The sequence below is a fragment of the Antennarius striatus genome, chromosome 5 (assembly GCF_040054535.1).
Source record: "Antennarius striatus isolate MH-2024 chromosome 5, ASM4005453v1, whole genome shotgun sequence".
Lineage (NCBI taxonomy): Eukaryota > Metazoa > Chordata > Actinopteri > Lophiiformes > Antennariidae > Antennarius > Antennarius striatus.
The window spans coordinates 17,832,352-17,847,325 of NC_090780.1; the positions used below are offsets into that span (position 1 = coordinate 17,832,352).

General features: G+C 41.6%; 1 protein-coding gene across 1 annotated transcript in view; it reads left to right on the forward strand.

Moving 5' to 3' along the window:
- The window catches only part of chchd6b (coiled-coil-helix-coiled-coil-helix domain containing 6b), a 58,561-nt gene extending 44,577 nt beyond the window's left edge, over window positions 1-13,984 (forward strand). Inside the window, exon 8 of the mRNA XM_068315493.1 lies at window positions 13,681-13,984. Within this exon, the coding sequence (XP_068171594.1) occupies window positions 13,681-13,704 (24 nt within the window). The 3' untranslated portion in view covers window positions 13,705-13,984. The remainder of the gene's footprint in view (window positions 1-13,680) is intronic.
- Window positions 13,985-14,974: the final 990 nt, after the last annotated feature.

Below are 14,974 nucleotides of genomic sequence, written 5' to 3' on the forward strand. Positions count from 1 at the left end.
TGATTACTATTCTTGCCATCTGGGTTTATTTACTTTTGCTTAAATCTTTTTGATAGATGTTATTTCTATAAAATGTCAATAACAGTTTTTTTGTAATGTATTACAATGACAGACTGAAATGTCAAATGGAATGGAGGACATAGCTGGTACAGTACAACAATCATATGCTAAAATACAGTCCCCAAACTGTGGCCCACACCTTATCTCATTTTCTTGATTACATCAGAGGTTGGTTTGTCACCAAGATCTCATTCATTTTTGCAGCTTGAAATGTTGTTTCTTAAAAACAAAAACAAAAATTATTTGTCACTTTGCAGATGTCTTTGAAGCAGTTTCATTGTTTTCTTTTCAGCTTTAAAATACAAATTCAGCTGGGAATGATATCCAAATGATTGACTGTGTGTCAAAAAGAGGAAAGATGAGTAGAGAGACAAGTGGAGCTGTCATCTAAGGCTCCCAATCAGTCGGCCTTAATGAAAAGAAATGAGTGGGCGGTCCCGAGAACCCTCTGGACATGCAGGCGGTTGTCCATTCTGCATGTCTATAAATAAACCTGACAAAGCCAGCAGCTTGGCAGACCACTTGGATAAGAATTTTACTGGGAAAAGTTTCAGTACTGCTGCAGGTTGTTAAGGGTCAACAGGGAGCAACATGCACTGCAGATTTTCATCAGATCGTATTTTAATATGATGTACAATTCTGTATTCTGGAGGAAACATTTTGTCAATGTTGAGGCCATTAATGATTGTACTTTCTAACTCTGGTGCTTGTGTGCTTCCATAACTCCGGACATAGAACACAAGGTTTATCTGTCATACAATTCATTATCATCATTTCAAATGAGCCCATCTGCACTAAAGACCTTTTGACCTCCCATTTTTTTTATATGGCAATAGGATATACAGTCCAACTGAAACAAAAATGTAATATGTAATTTAAAGGACAGACACCTGAAGATATGTCAGGTAATTTTGAATTGAACTTATCATTTGAGGACAACAATTTGTCAAGTCCATTCCATACGAGTGTCATTCAATAATTGTCCTTCAGAATTTAGCTTTTGGAGAAAAGCTCATCTTTGCTCTATTGAAGGGTAGCAAAAATACATATAATTGATCTCAAAGTGCACTCAGAGAAAGACGGTAGTCTATTCAATCTCACAAGCAAAATAAACTAGCTGTTCACAGCCAGATAAAATTGCTTTTGAGTAAGGCAAGACTTGCAGCAATAAGAGTTGGATGCATTAGTTGTTCAGCTTCTTGTAACAATAACGTGACTGCTCAATAGGCAGCAGATCATCTAGCTCCTGGCAGCTTAAAACTCTGTTCTTTTGTCGTCTGTATAGGCTTGTAAGGATTTTCTAAAGCAGCTGCTTTCTTCCCTGTGATTAAATGGAGAATGTTGTCTTTCCCCCCAGTATTAATCTTTGTATGACTTCGATACTTAATGGTTCTTTCTTTTCTTACTTATCTCTTTCTCTTTTGTCTCTATCCACACACAAAGCTTGGTATTTATTGAATTCCACTTGTCTGCTTAAATCTTCTGTCTCAATCTTCATTTTCTCCTGTTTTCTGTCTTCTTCAGTCATGTAACAATACGGTTGATGACATGAATCACAGCAGCCATCCCATACTGTCTCTCCTAGAATACGTTCCGTCATTTCTGCCCAAGCACCAGTGACTTGTATGACTTTCCAGGAGTTGTTTCATGTAGACTCCTCTTTTCATATATACTGTATATATGTATGTATGTGTGTGCGTGTGTGTGTGCGTGCGTGTGTGTATGTGTGTGTGTGTGCTCGTGTGTGTGTGTGTGTGTATATACTGTATATATATTTCAGTCTTTGTCAGCTTGTTTACTTGTCTATCAATCTATAATGAAAATAGCGTCCTGGTTATCTGTCTTTTCTCTGCCAGTGTCTTCATCTGAACATCACTGGAGTATCTATCTCACATTATCTTCATCCTGCTTGAAATCCACCCAACTCACTATCTACAGTGGCACAGCCTTCCTTATATGTCACTCAAAACATTCTTTTATGTTTTAAAACACACACAAACACACACTCACACACACACACACACACACATGCACACATTTTTGACACATTCTGCCCTCTGCCATCTATTATAGACAGTTGCTTCAGGATGTGGCCTTGCACCTCCTCTTTGCTATCACTCCTCTGTCCCTCTTCTGTCACCGTCCCCAGTTGGGTCATTGTCATGCATATGCGACCTTGTGCGTATGTGTGTGTGTGTGTTTATGTGTGTGTGCGATTACGTGTGCTCATCATGGAGTTGTGTTACGGGGAAGCTCTGTGGGCTTTGTCTCTCTCTCTGATACAATGTTTTGCTGCCTCTTATATGTTGTCTTTGGAGGATTCTGTAGCTGGTGAGTTTGTGTATTATGAGTGTGTGTGTGTGTGTGTGTGTGTGCGTGCGTGCATTTGTGTCGGTGTAAACCTGTGAGCAATTCCTTAACCTCTCATCACCTCTTCTATCTTTAAACTTCCTTCTCACTGAAACAAACACAGCCATCACAAGTCACTTTTAAGAGCAAACATTTCCCAAGCCACCACTTACTGAAAGCACACCGGCCCCTTCGCCCCCACAACAGTCCAAATGTCAGACAGTGGCAGAATGCTAAAGCCACCGCTGTGCCATTTCATACCATTATCAGGACTATCAGCGTCAGAGCAGCTCTTGCCACTACATCCCACATGTTTGACCTACTTGAACCTGGTCTCCTAAATGCGATGCTTGTCTATCTTGTGCGAGTCTGTGAGCGCATGCTGGCCTGACACTCTAGGTTAAGTGACCCTCTTGATTTGATTGATGACACTTACAGTGCATCGATGAAACAAGCAAATGCCGTGGTACTGCTGTATTTGTATTTGGATATACGGTGCTAAAGGTAATCAGAATGCATTTATTCCCAACTTTAACCTTTAAAAAGTGCAGCATCCCTTTTAAAATTGCTATTTTTTTTCTCAACAGGTTGAAAAGAATGCTTGTAAAATGTTCACAGAACTGATGGAAGATTGATAATATGCAAATCAGCATTACAAAACAGACATCAGTGAATTTAAATCCAATGCAGTACCTGCCTTTAAGAAGTGCAGTAGGAAAAGAGGATTCATACGTTTGCATGTTAATGATAAATTCTCATTTGAAATGGTTTTCAAGTCATCATTGTACGGGAAAGAGATTCCATCCCACAGGCTTCCAGATAACTGCTGGCCTACAAACTGAAGTACTCCGTATCAGTTGGTCTATATGTGCAAATTTAATGACTGTTGCCATCAGTGAAATCAGTCATCTTTGTCCTGTGGGGATTGTAAAATACCCTGTTGTAATAAGAACAAGAAATAACCATGTGCACACAGATAATTGTGCCGAACATTAAAAGACAAGTAAAATAAACTCTAGGAGGGGGATTAAAAACTGTTCCTATAAACAAGTGTAGTACAAATGTTCCAGTGATTACATTCACAGTTTGAACAACATATGATGTGATGCTTTTCAGAGCTATTAAAAATCATATCCTTATGCATCATGGTGCTTAGTGTGAGGTCGGCATCAGCAGATTGGATTTACAGAGAGAGAAAACCTCCCAGACCACATGTGATTTAATTCCATCCATCCGTCCATCCATCCATCCATCCATCCATCCATCCATCCATCCAGCCATCCATCCATCCATCAATTTTCTTGTAGAGAGATGATCACAATCGTCTCATCCTCAGCTGCTTATCCACCTTGCGGGTCATGGGTCTGCTTGTGCCTATCCCAGCTGGCTGCTTTTGAGACGTAGGATACACCCTAGACATGATGCCAGCTCATGCCTAGGGTGGCTATGATTAGAAGCAGGGTGCACCCCAGACATGACACCAGCTCATGGGAGGCCAAGCACAGAAAAATAACACGTGACCAGTTCACCTAAGGTGCATGGTGAACACAGAAAGAAATCGGACCCAGAACCTTCTTTTTGTGAGACGACAGCGCTACCCACTGCACTACTGTTCCACCAGATTTAATAACATTACACTGGATAAATGTATCACTGAGTAAAAGATTTGTAGTGGGGCGGCACCAGAATGGATGCATCTTTGGGTTCTTGCTTCGAATATCAAACTTGCATTTTGTACTTCCAGTGCATTTTTCCTGGTGTTTGACTTTTTATATCACTTTTTATATTCCCAGCATAAATAATGTTTTTTTCCCATCTTTTCATGATTTTATATTTACACTCAGTTCACCAGTAGATGTCCCCGTTCATTTAAATGTTGTTAGACTTAAGAATTGGGTAGCGTTGTGGGCGCTCATTAGAAGATATCAAATAGATTAAAGAACTGGATATGTACAAAAAGAAAGGGTGGTTAGTTGTGAAGCCAGTGGAGTCTGAACTTAAGTATGTTATATTGATTACAACACAGTGCGCCCTCATGCATTCCCGCATCAACGCTCGTGACTTCACCTCATCACGGATTTTTGGTATGCAGTCATGTGATACCTTACGCGCATTCTATTGGCTGACGGCATCCGGAAGTACGCTATGCTCCATGAGCCTCGAACTTACGTGAGACACAAAAGTGCTTTAAACAGTCGATAAGAGTTTAATACAGGTAGAAGGTGGTTTAATATCAGTATGAGGAGAGTTGATAAACGTTTAAATTACCGTAAATAATAAAATAAATAGTTTGTTGTTCTATCGCGGAATTCTTTAATTGTATGTGGCTCCTGGAAAGCATTACCCGCGAGGAAGGAGGGCGCACTGTAATCCTGTCATTGCTCTCCTTTTTGTTGAATATTATCTTCCTTCCTCCACTATTATAGATTTTGTGTGATATAAAATTCACAATAATGATGATGATGGATATATTTTCTCTACCATTTTCATTCTGTGACTGATTATTTTATATTGTGTTTTTATCACTTCATGCCATTATAGGTCTTTGACACCACATGCACACACCTACACATTTATAGATATTGCCTGTGCATGCACGCTGATTCTCCATCACATGTTTATGTCTCTTTACGTATTTCATCTTTTCTATTCCATCACAACTCTCCTTCACATCTATCATCTCCAAGGCGACTGCCTTCTGAAAGCACAGGCCACATAAAGATAAGCTGTTCCCTCTCCGTCCCTCCCCTCTATCCTCCAACATCGCTCTACAATCTATATAATACTCCAGCAGCATCTACTCTAATATGTGATCCATGCTGGCCTCCACCTCTGTAACGTGATCGATTCCATTCTGCTAGATTTAAGCTTCCATGTGTCTCACTTCATATTCAAGGTATTTTCATTTTCATCTTTATCATCATATTGTCAGATTGTCATTCTGCGACAATGGCATTATGCTGATGATGAGAATATAATGATTACTGACAACAAATATATGACAGTTGTTTTAAGATTAGTTTTTTTGGCAACACTACAGAAAAGAACAAAAATACAAAAGCAATAAAAAAAGAACTTGGACAACGGTAAGAGTAGAATTGCTAGTAATCTTCTTTTCCTTTCGGCTTTTACCTTCAGGGGTCGTCACAGCGAATCAGTTGCCTCCATCTAACCCTGTCTTCTGCATCCTCTTCTCTCACACCAACTACCTTCATGTCCTCTTTCACTACATCCATAAACCTCCTCTTTGGTCATCCTCTAGGCCTCCTGCCTGGCAGTTCAAAACTCAGCATCCTTCTACCAATATATTCACTATCTCTCCTCTGGACATGTCCAAACCATCTGAGTCTGGCCTCTCTGTCTTTATCTGTAAAACTTCTAACATGTGCTGTCCCTCTGATGTACTCATTCCTGATCCTATCCTTCTTGGTCACTCCCAGAGAGAACCTCAGCATCTTCATCTCTGCTACCTCCAGCTCTGTCTCCTGTCTTTTCCTGAAGGACACTGTCTCTAGACCAAACAACATCGCTGGTCTCACCACAGTTTTGTACACCTTTCCTTTCATTTTAGCTGAAACTCTTCTATCACACATCACACTTGACACTTTCCTCCACCCGTTCCATCCTGCCTGTACACGCTTCTTCACCTCTTTTCCACACTCTCCATTGCTCTGGACTGTTGACCCTAAGTACTTAAAATCCTCCACCTTCTTGATCTCTTCTCCCTGTAACCTCACTCTTCCACTTGGGTCCCTCTCATTCACACACATGTACTCTGTCTTACTGCAGCCAACCTTCATTCCTCTCCTTTCAGGACAAACCTCCATCTCTCTAGCTTCTCCTTCACCTGTTCCCTGCTCTCACTGCAGATCACAATGTCATCTGCAAACATCATAGTCCATGGAGATTCTGGTGTAACCTCGTCTGTCAGCCTGTCCATCATCATAGCAAACAAGAAGGGGCAGAGCTGATCCCTGATGCAGTCCCACCTCCACCTTGAACTCCTCTGTCACACCTACAGTACACCTCACCACTGTCTTACAGTCCTCATACATGTCCTGCACCGCTCTAACATACAATACTTCTCTGCCACTCCAGACTTCCTCATGCAATACCGCAGTTCCTCTCTGGGTACCCTGTCATAAGCTTTCTCCAGATCTACAAAAACACAATGCAGCTCCCTCTGGCCTTCTCTGTACTTCTCTATCAACTTCCTCAAAGCTCATCAGCTTTATTCCTCTGTAGTTGCCACAACTCTGCACATCTCCCTTGTTCTTAAAAATGGGCACCAGCACACTTCTCCTTCATTCATCAGGGATTTTCTCACCTTCTAAGATCTTGTTGAATAACCCAGTCAGAAACTCTACTGCCACCTCTCCTAGACACTTACAAACTTCTACAGGTATATCATCAGGACCGACTGCCTTTCCACTCTTCATCCTCTTCAATGCCCTCCTCATTTCATCCTGACTAATCTTTGCTACTTCCTGGTCCACAACAGTCACCTACTCTAGTCTTTGTTCTCTCTCATTTTCCACGTTCATCAACTCTTCAAAGTACTCTTTCCATCTTCCCATCACACTGCTGGCACCTGTCAATAGACTACCGTCCCTATCCTTAATCACCCTAACCTGCTGCACGTCCTTCCCATCTCTGTCTCTCTGTCTTGCCAACCTGTATAGATCAGTCTCTCCCTCTTTACTGTCCAACCTAGCATACAAGTCATCATAAGCCACTTGTTTGGCCTTTGCTACCTCTACCTTCACATTACGCTGCGTCTCCCTGTGCTCCTGTCTACTCTCCTCAGTCCTCTCAGTGTCCCACTTTTTCTTAGCTAACCTCTTTCTCTGTATACACTCCTGTACCTCCTCATTCCACCACCAAGTCTCCTAATCTACTTTCTTTCCAGATGACACACCAAGTATTCTCCTACCTGTCTCCTTGATCACATTAGCTGTAGTTGTCCAGTCATCTGGAAGTACCTCCTGACCACCCAGAGCCTGTCCTTCCTAAAAGTCATGCAACACTCTTACTTTTTCAGCTTCCACCATTTCGTCCTCTGCTCTGTATTTGCCCTCTTCATCTTCCTCACCACCAGAGTCATCCTACACACCACCATCCTATGCTGTTTGGCTACACTCTCGCCTACCACTACTTTGCAGTCACTGATCTCCTTCAGATTACACCATCTACACAAGATGTAGTCTACCTGTGTGCTCCTACCTCCACTCGTATAGGTCACCCTATGTTCCTGCCTCCTCTGGAAGAAAGTATTCACTATAACCATTTACATGCTTTTTGCAAAGTCAACCACCATCTGTCCTTCTGCATTCCTCTCCTGGATACCAAACCTGCCCATCACCTCCTCATCACCTCTGTTTCCTGCACCAACATGTCCATCACTTCATCAAAGTCCAACCAGAATTTCTCCTTCTCCTCCAGCTCACATCCTACCTGTGGAGCATACCCACTAACAACGTTGAACATCACACCTTCGATTTCTAGCATCAGACTCATTATTCTATCTGACACTCTTTTTACCTCCAGGACATTCCTAACAAACTCCTCCTTCAAGATAACTCCTACTCCATTTCTCTTCCTATCTACACCATGATAGAACAACTTGAACCCTGCTCCTAAACCTCTAGCCTTGCTACCTTTCCACCTGGTCTCCTGGACACACAGTATGTCTACCTTCCTTCTCTGCATCATGTCAACCAACTCTCTACGTTTTCCTGTCATAGTTCCAACATTCAACATCCCTTCTATCAGTCCTATACTCTTGGCGTTCCTCTTCTCTCTCTTCCTACGGGCACACTTTCCTCCTCTCCTTCTTTGACCAATAGTCGTCCAATTTCCATCGGCACCCTGTAGGTCTTCAGGTTGATTGGCTGTTCCAAATTGCCCGTAGGAATGTGTGTGTGCAAGGTTGTATGTCTGTGTGTGGCTCCGCGGTGCACTGGCATCGTGCCCAGAGTGTCCCCCACCTCACACCCTATGCCACCGAGATAGGCTCTGGCTCCCCGTGACCCGCTGTGGCGGATATAGCGGTGGTAATCTGAAGATGACTGACTGACCCTGTAGGTCAACAGCACCGATGGCGGTCGTAGTTAACCCGGGCCTCAACCGATCCGGTATGGAAGTCGTAGGTTTGATTCGCATGTTTGATTTGGCAAAAGTTTTACGTCAGAGGCCCTTCCTGACACAACCCTCTGTATTTATCCGGGCTTGGGACCGGCACAATAACACACTGACTTGTGTCCTCTTGCGGCTAGTAATAGTAATGCTAAATCAAAATACAATATCCCACTTTTTAAAACTATTTTTTAAAATTACTGCTTAGCAGTGATTTTCCTTTACAGAGCCCAGATGGTAACTGTTTTACGTTTAAGTGATGCTTCAACCAGATTGTACATGTTAACTGAGAAAAATATGTAGTGTTACGCATCTTAAAATAAGTTTCAAATGGATTTTTAAGGTCAAGTCTGCTTATTGTGAAACAAGACTACAGGTTTACTGCCTCTCTAACAGCTGTTAAAGTGATTGCATGTTGCACATAAATAAGCTAATGTATCATACAAAGTTAGCTTTTGACTCAATGCTTTCGCGTAATAAAGCATCAGGGGATCGTAACACTTCACAAGAACCTAAACCAGATTTCCTGTCAATCCGTTCAGAGCAGATGTTCTCTGATCTTTTTCCCTCATCAATGTGAAGATTAAAGACTGAAGAAACAACTCTGACCAGCCGGTGGTTCATGAAAGTGAGATCATCAACGTTATCAGAATTCATCCTTTATGCACCCTGAATCTATCTAGTGATGCTGAATAGAATCTTGTCTGGTCCAAAGTAGTGGACTGGCAACATGAGGTCCATCAACTGTGGCTGACAAACGAACAAGTAGCACAATTCAGTAATCCCTCATTACTCACGGTTAATGTATTCCAGGACCACCAGCGAAAAACTAAACTCTGCGATATAGCAACCTAAAATATTAATTTTATTATATACGGTAATTTGAACGTTTATGGACCCTCCCCATACTGATAGTAAAACATCTTATATCTGTATTACCTTTCCTCAAACCCCTATAGACTGTTTAAAACACTTTTGTATTAAAGAAAAGTCGCAGGAGGAACCGTAAGTCGGAACACAGTGTACACATGGATGTTCTCAGCCAGTAGCATGCGCGTACGGTATCACGTGACTGCCTACTAAAAATCTGCAATATAGTGAAGCCGCTTATCTTGAAGCGCAAATAAGCGAGGGATTACTGTACAAGGTATTTATTTTTGTCACTTGCTTCAACACTTGAGGGAGTTAAGCTGTTTTTATGTCCTCCACACAGAGCAGGTATCAATAGGCTTACATCTACATATTAAACCAGAAATCTTCAACCGATAACATTACTGACTGAACCACGATCTGATTGGACAAGATTAGTCCAGTCCGCCAGTGTCCACAACTGAACTGACTGATCAACTTACTAACATACACACTGACTGAATAACCAGATTATATGGATCTGTACATGTTACCAACTGTAGCCGACTGAAAGGCTTCCTCAACTGACAGACTGATTAAACATCTTTGTCTCACTGTGTAATCAGTGAAAGGGTGCGTGTTCATGAAGTAGCCAGTCACGACCACTCTGAGCGTCAGATTGACAGTCCTGCCTGGCAACTGTCTCTGTTCTCCAGAGAGAGGTGGAGAAGTGTGTGTTGTTAGCACGGAGCAGGGAAGACAGATATTGATTTTCTACTTGTCTATTATTTTTGTTTTTCGCAGAGGAAAGGCAAGTGAGCGAGGTAAATGTGTGTTTTGTATCTGTGTGTCTGTCTGCGTGTGTGTTTGTATGGGTGAGCATCTCCACATATTTGGTGCACGTGTGTTTGTATGTAGGGTTGGCGCCTGTATGACACCCATTAGCTCATGACTGGGAGAGTGTGAACACACCCGGTGTGTGCACGCTGTTGCTTTTCCAATGCTTCCTTTCAGTGTTGATTGCCGGCCAACGAACACAACAATCTATCCACTTCTTACACTTCTCACTAATTGGATGGAAACTGGCAGGTGGAGGAAAAAACACCCTTGTGTGTCCGTTAGCCATGCGTGGTTCACTGTGAATCACTGTTTTTGTTGTGTATTAAATCTAATTCCGTCAGACACTTTTCCATCTCAGCAAGAGTTGGTGATAATGAAGAGTCAGTCCTTGTTCAACTTTACTTTTGTTGTGATTGTAAATATTTGTTCAAACTCATTAAAAAAGAGATGAGACTGCATAAAAAAATTAAGGAGCAAAAAAATCCCATCGTGGTTATTTTATTTATTACAAAATTACTAGAATTGTTTTGGTTCTTCACATACTGTGAAGCACCATACAGTTTGTCACATTTCTCATTGTCAATGCTTATTTTTTGTTCATTTTCGTCTCATAAAATTGACAAAAATTATGCTAAGTAATATATGAATTTATGAAGAACATCCAATTTACTTACACACAAGAAATGACATTCTCCTAAATTTTGCATACTGTCTGAAGTATTCAATTGATATAAATGAGGTGAACAAATGAGAAGAAGCACCTCTCAGCAAAAACAGCACAGTTAAAAACCACTGCAAACAAACTGCACTCCCCACAATGACCATAAAGTTGAATCAGCGTCTCCTTCATCAAAAGGAATTTTTTGGATTTATTTTTTTAGTTTGGATTTATTGCAAGAGTGTTTATAGTGTGGATCCTGAATACCAGGCTTTCTTTTTCTTCACAAAATGCAATGCATGAAAATCTTTTCCTTTATTTAAATTATATCATTTATATATTAAATTATTAAAGTGTGGCAGACCAGATTTGCATCTGGGGCACCAAACTGAACTATGTGTACATTGGGAGGTGCCAGAGGTCAGTTTGAGATTTAGCCAGCGATTCATACACTATTCATAGTGAGTATGCGTCATATTTCTGCGGAGTAGCTACACACCAACAATTCATGGATGCCTGTACTTACACACATGTTAATGTGTGCAAAACTGTAGACACAGAAACCTACTTTCACACAGTTTGTTTACAAGCACATATGCAGATACAACTCCCCACTCCCCACCCCTTCCCATCTCAGAACGTGAGCTGAACATTAAAGCTTAATCCCGTTGGTGCACTTGTCGCTCATTTCCTATTCAATGGCACAGGCGGCATTGCCCTCGGATGCACTTGGCAAGTGAGCAGCTAACCTGCCCGCCAACATATCTGTCTGCCAGCCAGCCACCAGGGTGGTTAGCATGCCAACTAGCTCAACCAGCGGCCACAAACTAATGCTCCACTCACCCCGGGTCGCCCTGTGTCTTTCCCTGAGACTATATGCACTACAGTATGTATTTATTCAAGAGGAAAAGTGCTTATTTATAATGTTGGCTTTCTAATTCAATAAGATGAGTGTTACCTGCACTGAAACAACAACTGGGAAAGAAATGTCTTTACACTTGCAATCATGTCGAACAGAGACCGACTGTAAACTAACTACAAAAGACAAATCTTAGTTTTCTGTTCTGCATTTTACATTTGAACCCGTTGTTAAATGAGCAACCTCAGTTCACATTAAATGCTAATTTTTCCCAAGTTAATTTATTTGTATCAGATAAAGACAAGGGAAGCAGGCAATGCATAAATAACACAAAGAGTTGTGTACACCTGCAGTAACATTGACTGTCAGTCCTTAGTTTAATGTTTAAAGGGGGCTATGGGTTGATTGGTGCTTTTCACTGTGGCTTCATGTTTGACAGAACTGCTTTTGTAATTCAAGTTAATGATCAAAAACTGTATTATTGTACTGTGTTAAATACACACAAAGCTTGTCTAGACTGCAGTAGAGTAAGGTTAACCTGATTAAAAATTAATATTGCATAAATATAAAGACTTTTAACTTTAGAGATGCCCTGTGGTGGATGTGGAATTTAGTCAGGCTGCAGGTGAAGCTTAATAGAAGGTAGCAGGAGAACATGGAGATATTGAAATAACATGAAAAATCGACTCACTCATAATTCAATAGTGTCATCTAAGTAGGAATGAGATTCACTGAATTTACCATACAGCATGCTCAAACAAAATGTCAGTTTTATAATAATGACCTGCTTCTCCAGACACTGCATCAGATGAAGACACACAGCCCACACACCACCTCAGCCCTGTGGACTAATAAATGAAATTAACTTCTTTCTACACTTCTCCTTCATCCTGCCTCCCCAGTCCATCGTCTTCACCATTCTCATCTGCTGCTGTCACTTCAGCACTTAGAGTCGGTGCCATGGCAACAGTGCCGAGTCCCAATAAGCATGCAAAAGGCAGTTGTGATATCTTGAATTTTAAGGTGGAATAAAGGCATTGAACAACGTCAAACTGAGAAGCTCAGAAATTACTCAGACAGACTGTGACAAAGTAGAGAGTTTTACTTCTCTGAGGGAGCCAAGGGCTCTTTTTAGATATATAATTATTAATCAGTGTATTAAAATATTACAGGATTCCACACAAAAAAATCACTGTTTCCATGTTAGAAGTGTGACCAATCGCAGATTTGTGTGTATGTGTGTGTGTGTGTGTGCGTGTGTGTGTGTGTGTGTGTGCGCACCTATCTTCGTGTGTGTGTGTGTGTGTGTGTGTGTGTGTGTGTGTGTGTGTGTGTGTGTGTGTGTGTGTGTGCACCTATCTTCATGTGTGTATGTTGTTTCAGGCCAAAATTTTCCAGAATTGGTCGGATTTCTACAGCAACACATATCTGGCCAAGATTCCTGTGTTTCTCAGTATACATACAGTAAATTACATACATTTCCATCCTTAATGTTTAAGCACCAATTGTGAAATTTACCAGATAAATTGATGAAAAGACAATATGTATAAAAAAAATTAGAAAGAATCCTGAACAGCAGGCCAGGATCAGAGTGAGACGCGATGAGAATTTAGGTCCTGGGCTGATATAACTGGAATTATTTGCATAGATTTGCCACTGGTTGCAGTCAATGCAATATATTTGTGGCTTTTCCTTTAGGTCCTGGTAATAAAAACTTAAGATTTGATGATTTCTCTCCCCACCCTCTCTCTGTCTCTCTGTCTCTCTGTCTCTCTCTCTCTCTCTCTCTCTCTCTCTCTCTCTCTCTCTCTCTCTCTCTCTCTCTCTCTCTCTCTCTCTCTCTCTATCTCTCTCTCTCTCTCTCTCTCTCTCTCTCTCTCTCTCTCTGTCTCTCTCTCTCTCTCTCCCTCCCTCTCTCCCTCTCTTTCAGAGCTCGCTGTCAAATCAAGGATGAAAAGACCTGAAGAAAGCAGAATCAAGACTAGAAGATGTGAAGAAGGAGATAGCGTGGCAAATCCATCCCTCCTTCCTCTGTCCTTCTTTTACTGATCCATCCATTTATTTAGCCACCATCACTCAACATCCTTCATCTTCTTGCCTATTTAACGTTCTTGGTTTTTTGAGTGTGTAATCTTGACATATCAGTCTGGAGTGTTTGATGTGTTGATTTATTGTCAAGTTGCGTTGGCACACCCCTACCTTTGCTGAAATAAATCCCAGTGATACAATTGTGATGAGACACAGCTGGTGTATCTGTGTGTGTCTGTGTGTGTGTGTGTACATGTGTATATGCATGGTGGTGGATGACACTCTTCGCAGCGAGCTAATATTGCTCTCTCTGCTGGAAATGGGGTCATGTGCACTCTTCTGACAATGTGGTGCAGACCCATGGGCTCCAACGAGTGCCGTGCTCATGGTTTCATTAAGTGAGAATGGTAACAAGAAAAGGAAATGAAGGATAAGTGAAGTGGAGGATGGATGAATGCTGGAGTATGCATGTGTTAATATTTGAGTGCATGTGTGTATCTTTGGTGGCAGATTTCCCCCCCCCCCATATATAGAGAACCCATGTATGTGTCATCACACAAGGGTTTTTTGCTTCAGCGCTAACACATGAACAACACAACGGACAGGCAACACATTGTCCAAGCTAGCTGGGTTTCCATGGCGACAGCAAGGGCTAGCGCTAACAGCAAGGTGTGGAGGAACCTTACAGATAACCCTGAAGGTCAGCAGACTGAGCTCTGTGTGTGTGTGTGTGTGTGTGTGTGTGTGTGTGTGTGTGTGTGTGTGTGTGTGTGTGTGTGTGTGTGTGTGTGTGTGTGCTTGTGTTAAAAAGAGAGACCATGTTAAGGTGCATTTCCCAAAATATATGGACATAGTTGGCCATTCCTGAATCAACAAAATTATCACACACTCACACACACGGCAGACATGGTAAATGCAGTTGGGTCTCTATGTTTACGGGTGGTGTGTGGATCTATTCAGCATTATTTGAACCTGACTTGTCACCATCAATCATAATGTAATGCCCAGCGCCACTGACCAAACCATATACCAAATGCTGTTATAGAAATCTGAAACCAAAGGATTTTGCGGCTCATGTCTGGTCAGTTAGTCAGTAAACATCTCTAAACTACAGACTACCTCACTACAACAGACATGATGCACATCATATTAAAACCAGTTGCCGTGCGAGAGGCTTCGGCCACTGCTTCTCATAT